General features: G+C 38.9%; 1 protein-coding gene across 1 annotated transcript in view; it reads right to left on the bottom strand.

Moving 5' to 3' along the window:
- Positions 1-23,339, bottom strand: part of SHISA5 (shisa family member 5) — a 52,489-nt gene that overhangs the window by 26,678 nt on the left and 2,472 nt on the right. Inside the window, exons 2-3 of the mRNA XM_067568113.1 lie at positions 20,878-21,046; positions 17,099-17,173 (exon numbers count right to left, since the gene is read on the bottom strand). Coding sequence (XP_067424214.1) covers positions 17,099-17,173; positions 20,878-21,046 — 244 coding nt within the window. The remainder of the gene's footprint in view (positions 1-17,098; positions 17,174-20,877; positions 21,047-23,339) is intronic.

Below are 23,339 nucleotides of genomic sequence, written 5' to 3'. Positions count from 1 at the left end.
CACATCTCCATCTGTATCACCACCTGCATCAGGACCTGTTACAAGCGGGCGAAGGTGCCGCTTCCAGGAGCCGTGACAGCACACTCAACCAGAGCTCAGGCCTCATCGGCAGCCTTCCTGGGAGGAGTGCCCCTGCAGGACATCTGCAGAGCAGCGACCTGGTCGGTCCACACCTTCACGTCTCACTACGCCATCATGCAGCAGGTGAGAGAGGACGCGGGCTTCAGCAGAGCCGTGCTGGCGAGAGCGGCTCAATGCGGACTCCTGCCCACCTCCGAGGTATGGCTATTTAATCACCTATATTGGAATGGATATGAGCAAATCACTTGAAGATAGAAAACAGGGTTACTTACCAGTAACTGTTGTTCTCCGAGATATGTTGCTCATATCCATTCCACACCCACCCTCCGTCCCCGCTGCCAGAGTCAGCAGAAAGAAGGGACTGAGGGCCCGCAGGGTCAGTGGTGCCCTTTGTACCATGGTATGAGCGTGGTACTCCAGAGGGCACCTAAGCCGACCCTACAGGGCTTGCTAAGGGGAAAAAAGTTCCGGGAACTAGTGCACAGGGCGCGCACTCACCTATATTGGAATGGATATGAGCAACACATCTCGAAGAACAACAGTTACTGGTAAGTAACCCTGTTTTTTATTGGATTTGCCCATCTCTGGGCTGGTCTTTACTGCAAACTAACTCAGGCTGAGCATTACTCCTAATAAGAATCCAGTCCACAAACACAAAAACTTACACTCAAGTATAGTGGTGCTTTTAACTCAAGTTGACTGGCCCATTGGCAGTACAGGCTAAAGTTCAAGTTTACACAATTAGTGTGACCAAATGCACTCTTGTATTCACATCCTACACACTATCATAATAATCTTTGTATAAAATATACCTTGTAAGGTATCATTTGAAAACTAATAAGTCACTGGACAATAATATCATGGAGTAATATGTGTAGTAACATTATATGTAAATGTATAAACATAAGCTGTAATTATGACAAATGTGCTTACGAGACAAGTTTTGGGAGAGGGTTAACCTGTTCTTCCAAAGACAAAAGACAAGCTAATGCCTCTAGTCAGGTGTCAAAGTTGATTGGCAATAGCCTGTCAAGTGGCCATATTTTGACAATGAAGGGGGACAGGAACTGATCATCTGCATTTTAGGAAGCAGCAGCATGGAACCTCTTTCATCACGAGACCCTGTGTCTTGGTCCCCACAACTGGAAGGAACTTTATCTAGGAGTAAGCCTCAGGAAAATGAATTTCAAAAGATGACTGGAATATAAAAAAGTGAGGGACAGAAATACTCCAGGATCTCTTCTCACTACTTCCCCCCCTTTCACCAAAGACGACAAAAGAACCTGCCCTTTGACTTTGGGGTGGGGACTCCTGTTTTGAGATTTTGGTCAGCAACGTTGTAGGAGCATATGGTAATGATTTTACTTTGAAACGCGTCTAGCCTGTTAAGTTTTAGTTACTAAAAAGCGTTTTATTTCTCTTGTAACCTTTTCTGACTTTAATATCTTATATTTGTATTTAACTACAAAGAGACAGTGAGTAAACTTACTTAATTTATTTTTTTAAATCCAACATTGGAATAGTTTTGATTAAACTGAACTGTTGGGTTACGCCAGGTAAAATGGCCAACTGTTGCATATTGACTCCTTACAGGGCAACGGACCTCTAATATCTCAACTGCCCAGGAGAGAGCTACACAGTGAAGAATACACTTCCTTGGTGGGAAATTTGGGAATGGGAGTGTGTTGGGATCATTTTGCAGGTAGTAATCAAGGCTCCTGGAAGCTAGAGTATGGCTGGTGTGTTGCTGACAGGCTGCTGGGGTCAGAGTTGCTGGACCAGACACTGGTTATACACAGACACTCAGGGTGTGTCCTCCATACTATTACGTAAGGCTGTTTGTGAGTGGCCCAGGTTGGGAACCACAACAGCAGAGCACGGTTAAGTACCAAATGTTGCAGGGCAGGTGGTGACAACCCCTCACCTGTCTGGATTGTGACTGGCAGCTGGTAAGAGCCATTCTATCTTGTGAACCCAGGACACTTGAGTGCCACTAGTTCTTCAATGCCTTCCCCCTATCCTCTGTGCACCCAGAAAGGACAGAGACATTGTCTCACAATTCACTGGCAAACACTAGCTCAGCTTACTGCAGCACAAAGAACAATGGGATATGTCCCTGGAAGTCTTAGTGCCACAGGTGAATAAGTGCAGTGCCTATGTGGACACAGCAGCCGAAGTGTTACTTTGCAGTGAGCTGTTGTCACTCTAACAATGCTAACCTGGGAGAAGTAATAACGGTTACCTACACTACAATTAACTCTGGAGTTAGATATACCCTCTTAAATTTTATTTCACAGGTTTCAAGGTAGGCCACTGTTCTGCCAAAATGCCTTCTCTAGCTATATGTTGGATTTGTCCGTGGCTGGTAGATTCAGATAGCCTGCACATGATTTGAAGTTTGACAGAGTACAGAGTTTGTAGCAGCAACAAACAAACAAAGCAGTGAACTAACTGATACAGAGGGAGACTACGATGCAGAAAAATAGTCACATATCTTAATAGACAATATCCTTCCACCGCTTAACTGTGAGCAGCTTCCATAGCACGTTTGGAGCAATTACCTTTGACTATGTGGACTCAGAAGGAAGATATTATATACTATCCAGATTTGCTATTTCAGAACTATACACTTTGGACTTGACAACTATCTACACACATCCCTCCAACATATAGCTCACCCTCACAAGCTGCAATTGCAAAAGTGCAATTTCTCTCTCTCTCTCACACACCTCCCACACCCCCAAACTGACTGTGCAAAATAAACACAAAGTAAAACAATTGTACTAATGTATCCTATTTTAACAAACATAGCAGAAGTAAAGATGGGTAACTTTATCCAGATTTAACCACCAAAATAACAGACTTCGCTTTCATACACATAAAGAAAAGCCCTATTCATGATGCAGTTTACTACTATTTTGAGATACAAGCATTTTAAAGAAATAAGACTAACATTACAGGAAGGTGATGTTTAACATGCGCAACACAATAGGTTCTTTGACATCAAATGCAACTAACGGGGTAGAGAGGGGAATTTCTCAAAGTTTGTGGTTTTACTCAATCAGGAAGTTTGACATCAAGAGGCAGCAAGTTTGGTATAGCACCTCAACAAGTACACATTCTGTGGTAGACAAAGATTTTTCTTTTTTGTCTATAAAGAGAAATCTCAAACTAAATACATCTGTTTATATGAACGCCTTTGTGGACATAATAAATGTATCAGTCTCAGAACAGTGTCCAGGAATGCTCCCAGTGTACACACTGGTCGATCAGATAGTTAATAGAGTGCTTCTAAGCTATGGAAAAGCATGTGACATAGAAAAGGAAAAGTGTCAGTAGCCGCACTTCACATATCATTCTGCCAAGACTCTTTGTGATAGGAAGAGTGGGTTTGAGCCCAGAGAGGAACAGGCAGACATTAACTTAGATTTAAAAAGATGAGAATAACTTTAGATTTTCAGATGTTAGCAAAGGGAGCCATTTCCGAACAGTGAGATAGGGTGGTGAATTTATGCAAGTAACACTTTTTTTTTAATTTTTTAAATAAAGCTTATCAGAAATAGCTCCTTAATAGCACAGCAGGTGAATCGCAGTATACAAACAAAGTATATTCAAAGTTATGGGAAAATTTGTTCAGTGCTTTTGTCCACCATGCCAGGCTGCAGCCAGTGCTGTCAATTTAAGACTTGACTAAAGTAAGTTCATCATGTATTAAAAAGAACAAGCAATCAAGAAGTATTTCTGCAATTGGGCTGCAGTCACCTTTTTTCTGGAACTTGTATATAAAGAACAATAATTTACTGAATTATCTGAAGGAAACCAAATTTTTGGCAATGCAGGAAGGACACACTGATTTTGTGGGTAACCAGTTAGCCCGGAGCAAAAACACTGACAAATCTAGTAATGAATAAATCCAAACATAGCAACAAGAGTTTATGTAGACAAAGATATGGATAGGTGAAAATGCCAAGTGAATATACTCATTTTCCCAAGATGTAAGAAGTGCATATTTCTTTCATCCACAGAACCATTTACCAACAAATAGAAATAGAGCCCTATTTCCTAGCAATTTTATCACCAAAGTCAAAGTGCTTTACAACTCAATTTTAATGATCAATAGATATGTCAAAAGCATAACTTCCACACATGCAGGATTAACAGGACAGTTAATGGTATGGAGAAGCATAATCAATATTTATCTGAAGTTATTAAATATGACTTTTCATGTGTAGTGCATCTTAACCAGTACATGCTTTTCACATTGATAATGAACATTATGCACAGATGTCTTCTAGTACATTTCTAACCTGCAGGTGAAATAGACTGCTATCCTATCAATGTTTCTCTTACACCCATCTACTTGTATACAGTCTCTTTGTTTTCAACATCTGCACTGGTTTCTCCATAAAGCAAAAAAAGTAAAATTCAAATGACTCTAGACATTCTGCACTTAAAAGCATAGTTGCTTCCTTTATTAATGTACATACAAAAGCAAGTAACGTGGTCTGGAACATAAGCAGGAAATTCAAGTGGGCCAAGTGACCTAGACACTTAAACAAAGATGCCCCCGTCTGAGAAGAACTAATGGTAGAGAATTGTAGCTCCAGAGAATCCTTCCTGACTCATAATAGAGTGAGGTGTGGGCTAAACACAGTACTGACCATTTGTAGCTAATTGCTCCAGATCCTAGTTTTATTATTTTAATACCTATTATCTCACTGTTTCAATCATAGGTTCACATGCCCATGTATTAATTATTCCCTTTCTATAGTTATAATTTAAAGTCAACACCTGAATCAGATGGGTGGGATTTTTAAGACTAATCATTTTAATTTAAGTGATTTAGGAGAACAAATCCCACTGAAAAAAATCAAACTACTTTAGAAAATTCCATGCAACTTTAACAAAAATACAGTGCACATACCCACAAGTTAGCAACATCTACTTTTTGTGTTAGAGAATAGATTTTAAAAATTTAAGTCATTTAAGAGCCTGCTGTAAAAGCTTAGCCAAATAATAGAAGAAAAAAGTTCCAAGTCCATGCCTCTCCCAAAAGTAATCTTTTTAGTAACCTTCTGTACTGCTTAGCAAAAAACACTGAAAGTATGATTGCAACATAGCATTAAGCAATATTTGCAATTTTTGCTCACCATGCATTTAACTCCTTTACAGAAGGCTTCATTTTTTTCCCCATGTTCATTTATAAATAAGTCAAATGCACAAGCCTTCTAACAGCCATAAATAAAGCTCAAGTAGATTACCCATTATCCTGCATTAAGAGGGCACTGTCATACTTCTATGCATCCCTGCCCCTGGAAGATGAACAACATCATTTAATGACTGGAGACATCCTAGGGAAGTCTAATCTATTTTATGCTCTGCTTTGGGAGCCCTGTTTGTTACTTGTGTACCATTGCTTTATCCAATTATTTTCATTTTGAAATTAAATTATAAACAGGGCCTAAAGAAACTGAAGTCCTGACTTGATGCCTAGTACAGTCCATAATTTAAAAAACAAACAAGTTTAGCTTACCATTTAGGAGGGGCTGGGAGGCAAAAACTCTACTGGTAAAACACCAGAAGAAAAAATCGACTTTAAATAAAGTGTGACAAAAATCATTCTTAGGAAAACCAGCTATATTATCACGGCATGCCTGACAGTTCTAAGGCATGATTAATTTGAAATAAAGTGAATTTTTCTTATTGAAATTCAGATCTGAATTGTTTCTAGATATGAGCTTTCTCTTTGGTCAATAAAAGAAAATTCAAGTAGTTTAAGGGACTAAGCCCACTTTACTTTCTAGTCTCCTTGCCAGTTTTTGAAGAACTGCAATCACACTGATTTAAAACAAGTATTTCTCTCCCAGCTTTGGCTGTGTGAAAAAACCACAAAAGAGGGTGGTAACTGTGTGTTGTCAGTTTCATCATAAGATCTTCAGATATAGGCAATGCTGTCAAAAGCACAAAGTATATCAAATAAAAATAATTGTTTTAGCTGTAGTAATCTTAGGTGTCACTTTTAACGGTAAGTAAAAGATCTGTGGTTTTTTAAACATTTATAGTACCTGAAACTTAAGACATTACACTACGAGTTGTCAACTCTGTATTACAACAAAGATGACTTCCTTTTAACACTCCTGATTGCAAAATCTGTTCTTACTTGCTAGGTTTACATTATACCTTCACTTCTGATAATGAAGTCTGGATTGTTTAAAGTCTTTGTTGCTTCCTAGCTTATGAAATACACCCACTATTTATACAAGTCTCTGAAGTCAATTATTTTGCTCTTGATTCTTGAGCCTTGGAATTTTTTCCCAGAATTATATTACAACTTCTAAAGATTTCTGTTTAAAGTTAATTTTTCCTTGATGAGTTAACCTTTTATACACCAATATCAAGCCAGTTATGTATAAGAAGAATGTTACCCAATTGTAACAATCCAAGTTGTAGCATGAGTCTACTTATGAACAATACCACATTGAGTTATCGATAAGTAGCTCAACCCAGCGTGCAAGCCCACTGCAAAGCCCACCTTTCACACACAACAAAGCCCACCTTTCACACACAACTGTGTTAGTGTAAGGCAGTGGAGAGTGTAATGCACTTTGTTTTCCTGTTTATGTGGGTGAATTTTGCTGCTCTTTTGAAAGTCTTGTTTCATTACAAAAGGAAATTGAGTTGTGGTTTTGGGTGCCTAACCTGACACTTTAAAAGGGCCTAATTTGCAGGAAGTGCTGGGCATCCTGTGATGGGGCAGACCAGATCCCAGCTCAGACCAAGGCCCTGGGCCTCAGTGAAGACTGAAATGCATACCTGAGTGTTGGTATAGTTAAAATAGATGTTAGCATTTTAAGAATGTGTTTAGACTTTATGGATGCTTGTAGGATACTATGTGTATTAATCCTACTTATAATATCTTGTATCCCATGCTATAGTTATATTGAGTGTTTGCATTGTAGGCCTCACTAATCGTGTAACTCACCAAACAGGAAAAGAGGCATTAATTAAGGTAAAGAGCCTGTATTGCATAAAAGATGGCTCACTGAAGACAAATGAGGCACTGTGCAGCATCAAAGGACTGCATTCCTACTACTGCCAGGAAGGGGAGACCTATACACAAACTCATCTCATCAGCTTGGATTCTGGAGAGAGGAGGGATAAAAATCCCTGACCAGGAGAAACTGGGGTCTTTATGCTGTCTGGACTCTGAGGGGCAAAGATTCCAAAACATAAGCAAGAGATTCCCCAGGTTGCTTGGCATGGGTCAGCTCTAAAAGGTATATGGATCTGCTCATTATAAAAGCATATATTACATTTTAAAATCTAAGACTCATTTGTGTGTGTATGTTTGTAAATAACTCTTACTTCTTTTTCCTAGTTAATACACCTTTAGTTTGTTTATTACAGGAGTGGCTACAAGCTTTGTCTTTGATTTGAGATCTGAGTACAATTGACATGGGGTAAGTAACTGGTCCTTTGGGACTAAGAACCTTAATACTGTTGTGATTTTTGGTGTATGATAGGGCCCATCTATCATTAAGTCCAGTTTGCCTGGGTAGCAAGATAGACTGGAACACCCAAGAGGACTGTCTTGTGATGCCATGGCAAGGTTGTTATAGGCCTTTAGAAGTTCACACTTGTTAAAAAGGTTGGTGAAATCTAATCACAGAACATACAACCAGTTTGGGGCTTCTGCCCTGCCTTTTGACAGTTTGCCATGAAGTTGGAACTCATGGTTGAGAGCCACTCCAGACAGCATGAAACACACCCGTCCTGATAGTCAGGTCCTTTAAGAAATCTCAGATCAGGCATGATAAAATCATGAATAATTTCTGAAAATCTTGGTATATAGTTTTAATTGATGGCAGAGCACCCAGAACCTAAGTAAGGCTTCTGTTATGTTTATTAAATGAAAAATAATTTCTGGGAATTGTGGTGGCATCAGGCACCATTAAAGCCACTCAACAGGACAAGAGTTTGATAAAGATACTAAATCATTTAGACATAATTCAAGTTTTAAAATAATTATGACAGGGGAAGAGAGACTAGGAGAGTCACTAGTAATCCATTTTCCCAAGGGAGATTCACCTTCTAAGCCTTGAGGGGAAAAAACTGAGAAAAGTGGGATCAGATCAGTTAAGCTACTCTATTTCCCTAATTTACTCAATAGTCACTGATAATTCTACCTCAGTACTGTGAAAGGGGTTCTGAATTTCATAGGGTGGACCATATTTTCAGTACAGAGATGGTTTTGGACACCTTTCCTCTCCTGCCCCTTAACTTTCCTCTAGCAACTACAGCCACTTCCATGGAGAGGTGACATTAAGCAAGTTTATTTTTTGTGTCTTACTCCAATTTAGCACCTGGAAGGAGTCCACAGTTCAATTTGTCAACTCTGGTCTAAGAGTGTGCATCAAGGAATCACTCTGACTGCAAGACAAATGCCCCATAGTATTAGTGCTCATGACACTTCATTTATCAGGCACATGGATGCATTAGCCATGACTGCAAAATGGGGCACAGGAAAATCTGTTCCAAGTCACCTGTTGCATATCCCACTCTAATCTTTTAACTGATGACAGGCAGATAGCATTCCAGGGTCCATGGAAATAAAGGACTCAAGGCAGTTATGTCCCAGTTTACACCTTATTCTGATGTGTTGTGTTTATATTATCTCTGGGCGTCTTTTTTCCTTTTTATTTACTTATATTAATGAGGTTTGCCCTACATCTGCCTGCTAAGTCAGGCTCAAAGCAATGAAGAACAGAAGAGCTGGTAATAACATTTAACAAAAAGATTCCTCTTTTCTCCAAGGTTATGTTTGCCCTCTGTATGGCAGTATTGGGGTTGTGTCTTAAGATTGGTAGACAATATTTCTTTCTGTTGTATTTGGGGAATAAAAATAGTACTAAAAAAATCTGTTTGACATACAAGATTTGCCATATGAAAATAATTGGGACAGTTTTCTTGGCTACATCAGCTTCAAGTTATGGACCAATCCTGCAAATATTTACTGCAAGTTGTAACATTTACTAATAGTCTCATTGCCTTCAACTTTTAACATTTTCTTATTTCAGTGGGACTACTCAAACATTACATCCCACAGTAAATGCCTGGGCCATAAATTATCCAATGTAAGTATCGGCAAGAGTAAGTAATTATTTGAATTTCCAAATTCAAAACACTTATTCCTGACACATGTACACCCTTACTAATGAGAAATACAAACTTTTTTATATTATCTTAATAGTTGAATTATCATAGCTATGGTACATACAGATTAGAATTTCATACCCTGCATTTTTAAATTTAAGTTATTTAGAGATTATAAATATATATGATAGGACAGGAAAATAAATCCACTACACGAGTCGTACTGGCAAGCACTTGTAGTATTTACTCTGGACAGGAAACAAGTTACTATTCAAGAAATCTTATTTTCTTCTACATTAAACCTAAGCATTATGCAAGTGTTAAAATCTCCATGTCATTGTTCAAGAACCTTAAGTAACCCACTTCAAAATATTTCAATTTTCAAAGTTAAAAAATAAGTTTGATGTTTACACACTGAACTTACTTTGCTTTTGTTCAATCGATTTCAGCTGGAAGTTTTGAAATAATGGGTTAGCTAGTATGACACTACATCGTGTGATTGCTTTCTCAGTTATATAGCAAATCCACAAGCCTTATTTCATATCAAGGAAGAGGACATGTCTTCACACAGGAAGATTCAAACTTACCCCATTTTAATTTAATTAAAAGCTTCTGATCCAAAATCTTTCCCTGAAATTCTTCCTTTGCAGTCTTCAGGCTCTCTCCCCCATCACTGAGAAATGAAACTGAACTGCATTTCTTTAAATGCTTCCGGTACTAAAAGCCAGATTTTGTTCAGAGTGACATCAGCAGAAAGACACAGCATGCTTCTTTGGACACACCTCGCTCATTGCTTAGAAAAGCCTTCTTAAAGGCACAGTATCTTTCTCTTAGATATCTCTGTTTATGCACACACATCGAAGACAACAAGACCATTCCAATTTGTCCACTATTTTCTAATAATTACATCCCAGTCTGTTACCCCATGTAGCATGGATGATGTTAAAATAGTTGCAAATTCACAGACATTCACATTTAACCTACTAATCTCTCTCTCATTACACACACACACACACACACACACACACACACACACACACACACACACAATATTACACATAAATAAAAGCACCTAATGTCAAAAGCTAAGATTTAAAGCATACCATGGTGTAAATTGTAAAAGTAATTCTTGTTAAAAGATTAAGTACTCTGCTTGCAGCTCACCATGGAAAGGTCTTGAGACAGGTACTTATTGCTCAGTTAGCACCATCAAGACTGACTACAGTAACCGCACCTGGACAATGGTTAGTAGTACTGTGGGGGGATAAGAACACTCTTGTCTGAATGTATACTAGGAGAGGAGCTGACTTCTGTGGACATGACCTCTGTCTACAAAATCCATCAGTTATCAGCAAAGAGTATCAGAAATAGATATAGCTGGACCTTGTCTATCTGAAAGCATAGGCAGAAATATAGTATCCATCAAGACTTTTGTGATTGTGGAACTGACAGTTAGAGGCACTGCTGGGATATACCTTTCACAAGCAGGATTAGAGTGTTCCACCTAGTTGTGTATGGGTGTGAAAGGTTTCCTTCTCCAAAACTCTTCAGCTGTGGGAGTTTTTGCCAATTTTATACTAGAGGCTTGAGACCCAAGAATGACAATAATGGAGATGTTATCCTTTAATACTTAAAGTTGTAATAGAAAAACATGTCACTAGCAATATATGTAATTTATGTATTTTATACTAATATAATTTATTTAATATATCATTTGTAATTTATACTAACATAGAATAATACTTGTGACTAGAGAGATTACTGATGCAGGCATTTAGCTTTGGTATTTGGGGTACTGGATTCAGGAACCCCAAAAGTTTAAGATTCTATTCTTCAGAAGGAACTGGAAATCTTTAGAAAACATGCTTCAAGTTTTAGAATTTACCTAATAGTGCTCAATATATTTTGAAAAAGTAAATAACTGCACAAAATGGTGAACTGGAGTAATCTCTGTGATAGTACTAGAATATGAACAATTTTTTCTTATGCCATTACAGTAGTGACATTTATAGCTAATGATGACGTAAGACTCACATTTTGAATACTTATTCTGAGTTACTGGACACATTTCTAAGTTACCTTTAGGACTGAAATTTTTATTTCATATGAATTCTCTCTTATATTTTTCCACATATCAAAAACAAAGGTAGAGAAAAGAATTATTATTTAAGAAATTCCAGATTTTGTTTTGTTGTTGTGCACATAGCTCTGGATATAAAGAGTGGTTTTGTCTTAGAATTTAGTATGTATGCAATCCTAAATGAAAACCAATGTCTGTTATGCTTGGAGAAAAAAAATGGTTTTCAGATGAAGTAATAAAAGTTAAAAATAATTTATTGAGCATACCATTTACTTTGTTGGTTTTTTTTTTTTTTTTTTTTTTAAAAACCTTAATAAGCTAATGGGGAAAGCACAAGATTTTGTATCTTCATGCTAGGGGTTTTGGTGAACACTAAGCTTCCCTCCCACATGATTACTGCAATACTAGTACCCTCGCCATGTTCAATCACAGATACCGTTATACAACAATGATATCAAAAACATACAATTTTGAGATTTGCAGACAATTCCAGACAAATTTTCTGGAGAAGTGCTCTGAATGCTATACATTATACCAACAGAAGTATGGGGCAAAAAAAGCCATCCATGTTTATTTGTCAACTATCTGGTAGGGCACTGCTTTGTAACACAGATTGGTGGGTCCCAAAAGGAAGAGATTCATCTTGCCAAACAACATTTTTCTCTGAATTACGTGGCCACCAATCTGGACACAAGAATATGTCTTTAGAAGAAAAGTAGTGAGGGTTTTTTTTGTTGGTTTGTTTGTTTTTTGTTTTTTAAAGAGAGCTGTTACAAGTTATTAGTATTTGAAGTTCAGCATCTGTTTGTTCTATATTTTTGTATTGTCACCTAAGAAATTTCAGAAACACCTTGGGAGGGATTGGCCATTTAACTGACTTGTCAGCCTTATAACTGGACATTTGTTTCATTAGCATAGGACAAACTAATTGTGTGACAGATTGGGAGACACAAGATTAAAATGAGATTCCATTTGCTTTTAAGAGATTTTCTTAAGTACCTAGATCAGAATTTGGTTGAACCGATAGCCATACTGACTGTTTGCATTTGCAAAAAGCTATATCCAAAACTAATAGTTCACATCTCTCCTAATTTACATGATCCCTCTATAAATTAAATCTACAGAAAGAATTTTATCAGGCAAAAAAGTTGTTTCTTCAAATTTTTAAACTCTGGAATCCATTCCAATACCTTAAACCTTTTCCATGTCAGTGAAAGAGTCAGTTAAACTCGTAATGGATTGCATTAGTAAAGGATACATAAGGAAGTTCAGTCTACAAGCCAGCCACGAAAATCAAGCTCACAGAAAGCCAGATAGAACTGCAAACAACCAGGGTTCATCCCTTCACCTAGTATCTTGGAATAATTGAAGTGAGGAAAGGTCAAACACTGAACTTCGAGCCTGTGGGGATGTAGCCATTGATTTTAATGGGAGACAGATCTTGCCTTTAAGGCTTCCATGGAGGGAAAACAAAAGTACAGTCTTTTACCTTCCTTTCCCCATTTAACTTTTCAGTGTTTCTTCTGAACTTTTTATGAGCTAATTTTTTATTTCAGTTAGCTCAAGAGTCTAACTTAGAAAAGTTTGTATAGCTGATTTGTGAATATAAGAATACAAAATCAAATAGAACAGAAATCTATATACAGCTCACTCAAAGCCACAGGATGGGTGTTACTCAATTTTAACCCCAACACAAATCATAAACAGAAGAGAAAAAAAAAAAAAAAAAAAACTCTTGAATATCCTGCTAACATCTTCCATTTTATAGATTTTGAAGCAAAGCCCTATTCACTCGTTAGCTGTAAGGAATAAGGCACTTCAGTGAAATTATAGATATGCCATTTCATTTGGTCATTAACCTTACTGTTCGGTTTATTGCTGCTTTTTCAATACTGCAGCAGTTCAGAATAAGCCACAATGCTTTAGGCCCAGGTTTCTGCACACTTCCTCTGAGTTATTTACTTTCTTTCGCTGAAAATAGGGGAAGCTTGCATAGAGTAACTAACACTAGCTTCTTAGCACCTAGTGACAGAAAAAAAATTTAAAGTAGAGCTGGAACTTCTAACAGATATGTTTTCCACAGTGTTCAGACCTCAAATAAAGCCAAGCATCATTATGGAAATGCAATAGCTTCTATACAGGTAAGACGGCACCCAACTTCCATCATAAAGCTATATTTTAAATCCGTGTTATATATTTTTTCCTAATATTAATCATGTAGAATCTTGTTCAGAAGAATATAGAATTATAAATACTTCACCAATATTATATAAAATTAATATATTAAACTGATATTCCCCACTACACAGTATCCTTTAAGAAAATATTGATAGTAAAATCAAGGTAATAAAATATATGAACAAAACATGGCCTTTTCTCCATCGCCACCTCCCTTTCCAAAATACCCATGGGTCAGAATTTAAGTTAGTAACAGAATTTAAATCTAATTAACATTAAAGTTTCCTATACATTTTCTTCATTGAGTAAAGTTTGTTTCATAGACTTTAAATCTCCCTCTGTATAATATATCACACAAGTGATATAATGCAAGTTAAGCTGTTACCCATGCCCTGATTATCTCCTATCTTGATTACTACATCCTCTCTGTTGTCAGTCCAATACCCAGATGTTCTCTATCTAGTCCATACAAAATGCAGCCATAAGTTTGTTTCGTTATCTATCAGACCACCCACAGACCTGGGAAAGCTCCCTCTGTGGGACATTCACCCTCTTCTGTTTGTGGATCCCAGTACACTAGCATGGTGTGCTCTTAAGCTCCCCTGGCACCCAATAGCCTGCTGCACTGTCTCCCCCTTTAGCCTCTCTGGGACACTTCCTCAGCACAGACTCTAGTTCTCCTCTGTCTGTTACCCCTTCACAGAAACGGGACCATATAGTCTTTGTGACACACTGTACCCATGTACACCCTTATAGTGTGATTTGTGTATCATTTATGTTCACACTTCTAGTGCAACTATGTATTGTCTAATGCAAAGTATGTCGTGTAAAGTATTTTTGGAATGCTGATGACATACTGAACATTATTGTTATGATAGCATGTTTCCTGCAATGTCATATATATGGACAGATATGAAACTCTGCTATGTCAAGTCCCCAGATGTGTGCCTCACCTGACTTGAATGCAGACAAACATGAAACTGAGGTTCCACATTTCCCAGAGGCATGCATACTGGAAGAATGGACTGGCCTAAGCACCTTTGAGCACTTTGGCTCAAATGGAAGAAATCATGCCCATTGCCAGACATGGCTGATAACCTGACCCCAGGGACGGGGGGAGGGAGGCTGTTGAGGAAACTTGTTAGAAGAGGCATCTTTGTCTTGGGGCTCTCCCTTGGAATCTGACTTCTAAGCAACATCAAGGACACTAAACTTCCCATGGGGGGAAGGGAGGCCCTGGCTGCAAGAGGCATCTCAGCCAGCTATGGGTAAGCTAACAGCAAGGACTGAAAAACCACTGAAGTGTTGAATTTAGTTTAGTCTGGGATTTATTCTTTTAGTTAATTATGATCAAATCCTTGATTTATTTTATTCTGATTTATGATCACTTAAAATCTTGCTGTAGTTTGTTTTATCTAAAACAGTGCATGTGGATTGAGTGTGTGTAGAGACTTTGCTTAGAGTGACAAAGCTGGTGCATATCAATTTCTTTGATAAATTGATGGACAAATGTAAATGAGCTTGCAAGGTGCAGAACTGAACCCTGTAAGATGGCAATTCCCAGGGTGGCATCTGGGACTGGGGGTATTTGCTGGGGGTCAACTCATGCGTGGCTGACCAGAAGAGCTCCTTCACTGGACCAATTACTCGCATGAGGTTGGGCGTGGGCTGACCCAGGAGTGGGTGGTTCACACAGCAAAGCGGAGTGAGTCGGGGACCAGGAGTGAGGAATTGGGGTGACATAGCTACACACCAGTCCAGACTGCGAGCGGTGGGGAGTAATGTCGCATCTTGCTGTTCTGGGCCCCGGGACCAGTGTCTTCCCCAGACTTTTTAGTAGCAATCTTTGCCAGAGTTCCAGCCTTTTGAACACTCTGTTTACACTTGACCTTTTCAGACACATGTGATGTTCATGTGCTTCACTATCCAGGAACTGCAAGGGTTTCTAAACAAAATTACTCTTTACTTAGGTAGCATGAGAAATACACAGATCTAAGCAAGTATTTTATATTACACACACACACTTTTTTGGCCTCAGTTTCCTCACCACCCTTGAGCATTCTATGGACCTAGGCCAAAGTACTCTAAGGAATCCTGAATCCCTCTCTGGCACAAGGCTTCTCTTCTGAATGATGGAGTCTTTCTTCCCACTCTAGATCAACTAGCTTCATTCCTCCTTGGATGGTGAGCAGTTAAACAGGACTCCCCCTACTATAAAAGTATGCCCCTCTCCTTTTCTCCTCTGCAAGTTTATAAGTCCTACTTCTAACACCTAGTTACTTTGTTCTGTGGCTGGGGACTTTCCATTCTCAAACCGCAGCCCAAACAGAAGCTAGAGACAACTGGTTTCCCCCTAGACATCAGCTACCCCATTGCTCTGTCTGGGCTAGGGCTGACCCTTTCAAAGACAAACTTGTAGGCTGCCTTCCCTTGTGTCACCACCCCTGGGTCTTTCAATCCACCATGGAGCTAAAAACAGACCAGGACCACAACTAGCCCCACATTCAGAATGGAATTTGCAGTCAGACTCTGACAATTGAGTCCCCAATATCAAACAGAATCTGTAAATTAAACACAGATTCTCTAATTCACACTGTCATCACCTTTCTAGCTTGCCTTTCTCCACCACGTCAAATGTCATGTTCATCCTCATCTTCAAGACCTTTAATTCCACGCTGCCTACCTATCCAGCTGTTTCCTATTACCTACATTTACCTACTCTTCCCAGAATCATTTCTGTGCCATTTATCACACTTCTATATACATGGAATGTCCTTCCAATTCTGGGCTTACTCATTTCTTGCTGGCCTCATCATGGACCCTAACTCATTCAAATCCCTCCTGAAGACTTCATTCATGAGGACTCACTGCTTATGAGTAATTGTAACAAGTATTAGATAAACTTAGTAGAGCCATGAAGATATGGCGCAACACTTAAACTAGGTAACTACATGATATAGTTGTACAAGACAGACATCAACATCCCTCATCACTAAATTACTGTAACCCTTGTTCTTTATCTCCTTTACTCATCAAATGCAAATTTAAAGTTTTAAGTGCTTCAGTGCAGGAACCTTATCTTTCTATTTGTACCATAGAAAATCTCACACACTTCTGGGCACTGCATTAAATAAGACTAAGGGGAAAAAAAAAAAAAAAAAGAACTACTAGTAGTAAGGCAGGTGCATTTAAAGCTTTTACCAGTTTGAGAGGTATTACAGGTTTTATCAGTATTCCCTATTCAATATATGGAGAATGTCTGAAATAAATTGACTCTTAAAACAAAAACGTTTTAAAATTTAGCTACTATATGCTAAAAAAGTCTGCCAATGTTGAAATATAGTGTAAGAACAACAATGGTTTAGAAAAACTCCCATTCACTAAATAGAACATGAAAAACAACATACTGTGGAGATTATGGCCTAAATTAATATTATGGAGATTAAAAACTACAAGTCTCTACTTCTTCATATAAACTAAAATATATTGTAGTCTTGAAAACAGCATGGTATGACATGTTAGTCTTTTCATTTTGCATGTGTTGTTATACAATCACATTAATAAAGTACCTTTGATAAAAACAGGTTTAAGCCTTAAGTTATTTACCTGGGTCCAGATGCCCAGTCATCATCAAAATGTGAACGGAACTTCAATGCATCTTCCTTGATGGGGTGATATGTCCTGTAATAAGACAAATACAGGTCTCAAAAGTGGAACGTAAGTTCTTTTACCAAGTATTCCATGCCTTCTCAATGACATTTTGTTCACAGGGGAAAGGCCAATCCAACCAAAACTGGCCATGTTTCCATTCTTTCGTAGTGCTTTGCAAGTCAGTGTATTATCTTTGGGATTCCTTGGTACACATGAGAAACAGTTTGTTTACTCCCATGAGTACTACAGCTCAAGAGAATATCTTGTGTTCACTAAGGCCTGATCTACTGCTGCTGGCAGGCAACAGGAGATACACAAGCTACATTATGTAGCTTGGGAGATATGCATAATGTAGCTTGTGCATCTCCCATCGACGTATTTACGTTGCTGTACCATGGCATCTTCACAGTGGTGTGCTGACAGGACACACCCTCCTGTCAACACAGCCTTACTCCTTTTGGGGAGGTGGATTACCAGCGTTGACCAGAGAGCCCATCTGGGATCGACTGAGCGGGTATCTACGACCTGCTCAATTGATCCCGCTGCACTGATCACTGCAGAGTCGGCAGTGAAGACATACACTATACAGGAAAAAAAACCAAACCCAGATGAAATCCAGTTAACAATTGCCCTTCTTATTTTCAATTTCAGTTTGCTCTAGCTTGGTTAACAGAGTTAAAGGCTACTTTAAAGCCAAGTCAGATTGATACAAAGCACTGCATTCTTGTGTTCAAAGATATCATCCTTTTCATCTTGAAAAGCCTTAGGGCATGTCTACACTACAAAGTCAAGTCGACTTAATTTAAATCAACACCCAGCCGTAATTAAATCAGTTGGGCATGTCAGCTGGAATGCACAAAACAGCTATCCCTCAGGAACAAGCCATAAGGGTTTTTGGGAAGGGCTTGCAAATCCCAAATCTCATAGTACCAAAACATTATTGCAAGGGGGAACAGGCACATGGTTTCAGCCTCCCATGATGCAGTTTCCTCCCTTCATCTCTCCCGATATCAATGGAAGATGGCCCATACTTTTTCCATGCCTTTTTTCAGAAGCGTTGCTTAGACATGCATACGCCATAGCCCAAGAAGCATGGAGCCAACTCAGCTGTCCACCCTTCTTGTGATCATTACAAACACCTTGCGCCTTATCCTGCAGCATTTCAGGAGCCAAGACAGGAGCCGCCACATGGCTCATTGCTAGATCCTTCAAGCAGCCCTGATGTAAGCCATAGAATGAAACAATTCCTGATTGCTGCTGGCAATTGGGCAGCAGACAAACATGGTGGAGCGCTGTTTCTGCTCCCAGGACATGGGCACTGACTGCTGGGATCACATCACCGTGCAGCTATGGAATGACTAGCAGTGACTCCAGAACTTTCAAAAGGCAGAAGGCCACTTTCCAAGAATTTTGTGTAGAGCTGAAGTGCAGCAACACTAAAATGAGACCTGTTCTGACAGTGGAGAAGAAATGAGTAGCCATCACTCTGTGAAAGCTTGCAGTGCCAGACACCTACCAGTTAGTGGGAAATCAATGCAGAGTTGATAATGCACCATGGAAGCTGCTGTGATCCAAGTATGAAGCGCCATTAATCAACTTCTGCCAAGAAGGGTAGCGACTTTGGGCCATGTGCATGACATCGTAGATGGTTTTGCCATAATGGAATTCCCTAACTGCAGTGGGTTGACAGATGGCACACATATCCCTATCCTTGCACCAGACCACCTTGCCAAAAACAGTACATAAACTGAAAGGGATACTTTTCAATGGTGTTTCAAGCATTGGTGGATCACAGGGGGCGTTTCACCCAACATCAACATGGGATGGTCAGGAAAGGTGCATGATGCGCACATCTTGAGGAACACAAGTCTGTTCAGAAAGCTGCAATCAGGAACTTTCTTCCCAGATCACAAAATAATCATAATGGAGTGGACACTGGGAAGCAGATACCCCCTGCACCTCACTTCTTCATATTACACATAAAATACAAGAGCATGTAACTCCTACAGTTTGATTGGAATTGCATACTCACAAGAGGTGCCTTCCCCAGCATGCTCAGCCATCATGCTGTACTGCATCCGGCTGGATTGCTCTAGGGTTAAAAATAGCTTCTAGCTCTCAGGGAGAATGGATCCCCAGCTCACCTGTCTCCCATTCTCCTCCTCCTCCTTTTCCTTGTCCAGAATGTCCTCCTTGTTGTTGCCTGAGGTGGCCCAGACTCAGACTCCTAGGAGGTATCCACACTGGGTTTGGTGGTCGTGGTGGGGTCGCCACAGAGAATCGTATGTAGCTCATTGTAGAAGCAACATGTCTGCGATGCAGAACCAGAACAACTTTTCACTTCCCTTGTCTTCTGGTTGCCTGCTGAAGTTCTTTGATTTTCACACAGCACTGCTTCGTGTCCCTGGTGTAGCCTTTTCCACCAGGTCCCGCACAATCTTTTCATAGAGGTCTACATTTCTTTGGCTGGATCAGAGCTGTGCCTGCATGGACTCTTCTCCTCACATACCAATAAGATCCACCAACTACAGTGTACTCTAGGCTGGAGCATGTTTGGGGAATTGAGTTGGCATGATCAATTGCACTGGTGAGCCCTCCACGCTGATCAAATAGGAAATGGGAATTCAAAAGTTCCCAGGGCTTTATCAGGGAAGAGGCTGTTTCCTGTGTACCTGGCTGCTATACAGCAGAGTTGAAAATGATTTCCAGAGCAGCCACAGCAGAACATTGTGGGACACCTCGTGTGGGTCAAATCAGTTGACTTACATAACTCTGCACTTACACTACCTCTGTCGACACAACATTGATTTAAGCGTTATTCCTCTCATGGAGGTAGAGTAATTAAGTTGATGTTACAGGCGAATTAGGTTGGCAGAAGGGACTTGGTAGTGTGACACATTAGCTTGACACAAGGCGGCTTCTGTTGACTTAAGTGTGTAATGTAGACCAGACCTCAGTGATATGCATATGAATCTAGATATTCCCAAGAAGTTGTTCCCAAACTTTTGAAAGATCAGTCAGGGAAATAAAACCAATAGCACCCATACTCAACCATGCCACAGGTCATTAAAAGCCTACTTATTTTAATTCTTCCCCACATGCAGTAAACACTGGCACAGTGTAACAAAATGATCATCTACAAAGTGATTGTATAAAACACAAAAAGAGAAATAAGCCATCCTAACAGAAATTATACATTAGGTTACAATTTAAATGTAAGCATCCAGATTCTCCATGTTTGAGAGGTATTATGCAACTATTTTATATTGCAAAAAGACTAATTCTCGACTGCTTTCCTCTGAGAATCACAATAAGTGTTGCAAACAAACATTCAACAAATTCTACAACCTTCTCAGATCGGTAAACTGATGCATAAATTGTTGCCTATCTACAAAACAGGGTTAAGGAGACCAGTAAGTCACGTAATTTAAGTCCATGATTCAGTGACAGGACTAAGAATAGAACCCAAAGGGCCTAGCATGGCCATAGCCAGGTGGGATAAGTGGAGGCAGCCACTCAGAGCATAAGGATACAGGGGCAGAAAAATGGATGGAAAAAACGGTAGGGGAAGGAGATATGCTTGCTCCCCCAGGGCGCTCAAATGCCTAGTTACGGCTCTAGGACCTAGTTCAAGTTCCCTGTTCTAACCACTAAACCATAAACCCGTCTCTACTATCTTTTGGTATGCTAAAAAAAACGTTGTACTAGATCACACACTTGAGTTTATCACATACCTGTCATCTAGCACATTACACATAAATTGTTCATCTTCTCCAAACTTGTATGACTTATCTGAGCAGCAATATCGACTGATGCAGTTTCCACAGCAGAACTGTAGGCAGGATTTTTCAGAATGTGTATTTCCATCAGAATCTGTGTATGACTTACAATATTCACCCAAAGCTGAAAATAAGGAAATACAAAACAGTCATTTAAAAATCAAACGTTTTAAATATATCTACAATAGCTGTCAGCTCATCTAGTGCCATATCAGAATGTAAAAAAATACTTTAGTTGTGTCTTCTAAATTAGTGATTTCCACCACAGCTAAGCTAAGATTAGTTCTTAGCCTTTAGTCTTTCCATTTATAATAGGTCTCCAGCCAAGACAAGTTCGCTGTTTCCATGCATTTTTACATGCATGTAAAGGAGGAAACTGCTTGGAAAAAAGTTACCGACATTCCTAGTGATGTTGTTTTCAACACAAAGGCTGCTAGCAGATACAGCAATGACTTTCAAGGATCATGGTACCAAATTTATCAGCCAAAGCAGGGCTCTTCCAAAAATGCTGCATGAATGTTAAAATCAGTGTTAAAAGAAAAACTCTAGCAAAACCTTTCTAGGTGTTTGATTTGATGCACAAGATGCATCAGAGCAACATGCCCTATAGATTCAGATCCCCACATGGGTCGGTATCTTTTAGAAAAGTGGGGAAATCCCAGTCCTACAGAATTCAATGACAAAAATCTTCCATCGACTTCAGTGAGTCCAGTGTTTGGCCCCAGTTTTCAAGATGATCAAACAAAACATAACACAAAATTATTGCAGATGTTGTTCCTTTTTCTCCCTATGATGTATAAAGAAGGCATGAAAGTTTCATTTCATGTTTTTTTTCCTGCTTGTTAACTTTAGAAATATAATAAAGATATCATTTGGTCACTTCTCTTTTGGCTGGGAGTCTCAGAGATGTGTACTGTGAACTTTTCTATCTTAACTGACTGTTTCAGGTGATTCAGCTTTAACCAAGCCATCACTTCTCCCAAATTTGTATTAGGTATTGGAGCTAGATATAAATTGTCTATGATCCAACTTAAAGTCAAGTAGTTGAGAACGCAAGGGATTTTAAATCTGGTCTCTTGTGAAGTTAATTTCACAGTTACATTACACAGGGTAGAAGAGACCTGCACACCTAATGTTAAAAAAAACAGTTGTGCACATTTTATGCATTTTTTAATACATAAAAGGCAGTTCAGTTCATCTCATCCCGTTTTGAGGTCATCTTTAATATTGCAACATGGAACTGAGAACAAGACTTCCTGGTTTCTATTCCTTGCTTGATACTTGTGTTAGTCTGTGACGTGCACTAGGTTAAACAATGAATAATGTGCCTCAGTTTACCATCTGCAAAGCAAGAGTAACACCACATTGGGCATTAACCAATGATAATAGAAAATGTTGCCTTCAAAGCACCTTTTATATGAGGATCTCAAATCATGTCAGGTGTTCTTGTTCCTCTGAGAGTCTGTACTGTCTGAATAAGGATGTTAATGTACATTAAAATATTCCATTAACAGATATTTTCTTAATAGAAAAAGCCTTCTTAAATGTCTTGTTTTAAACTGATTCTCCTGTAGTTTATATAATCTCTCCTCATTCGGTTTCTCCCACTGCATGAGTCTTCAATACTAATCTTCATCTGAATATTTTATCCATCACTAAATTGAGAAAAAGCTCTGTTCACTGTACCAACACAAATCCAAAACCCCACCCAAATATGAAGACTCAAATATATTCAAATGGTAACAGGAAATTCTGGTTTATTAGAACCTTCTAAAGTACTTCCTCAAATTGTTCCTATAAGATTTCACTTCCAATAGGAGTCTTCTTATGGAATAAATAAATAATATGTTTGTTTGGGAAGCAAACACAAACTGCTCTCCTTCTTCTGTCTAAAACAACAAAGTGAAAAGCAATCAAAATACTTCCACATGTATTACTTCTGTGTTGCATAAAGAAAAGAAAAAAAACCTAAAGGCTTTACCCAGGTTTAGCGAAGAACAGAGGCAAACAAATTGTAGGGTATTAAAATAAAATGCAGGAGAGGCACATTCTAATCCATACTAAGTTACACTAGACCAGAATCATATTTGCATGAAGGATATTGTAAAAAAATGTGTTTAATTTTACTCTAAGAGGTAGTAAACTACATATGATCTTCAGTTATTTTCAATTCTCTGTTATCCCCAAGGCTTTATTAATTTAATTGACAAATGAGTTTAGATAAGCTAGGCTGTCAATGTCCTCAACTTTATTACTAATGATTTTGATCATGCTAGTGCCCATGATATTATGCTTGGTGTTCTTTAAAAATGTAATACCATTCCTGTCCTAAAGAGCTTAAAATCAGGGTGGGGCAGGGAAGAGAGAAGGGATTTACACTAGCACTTATGCTGGCCAAATGAGTTGCGCTAACTCCC

Source organism: Emydura macquarii, unplaced genomic scaffold (assembly GCF_026122565.2).
Source record: "Emydura macquarii macquarii isolate MOO-44397 ecotype Brisbane River unplaced genomic scaffold, CSIRO-AGI_Emac_v2 contig_2846, whole genome shotgun sequence".
NCBI classification, from domain to species: Eukaryota; Metazoa; Chordata; order Testudines; family Chelidae; genus Emydura; species Emydura macquarii.
The sequence above is the reverse complement of the archived record's forward strand: the minus strand, read 5'-3'. Positions and strand labels throughout refer to the sequence as shown.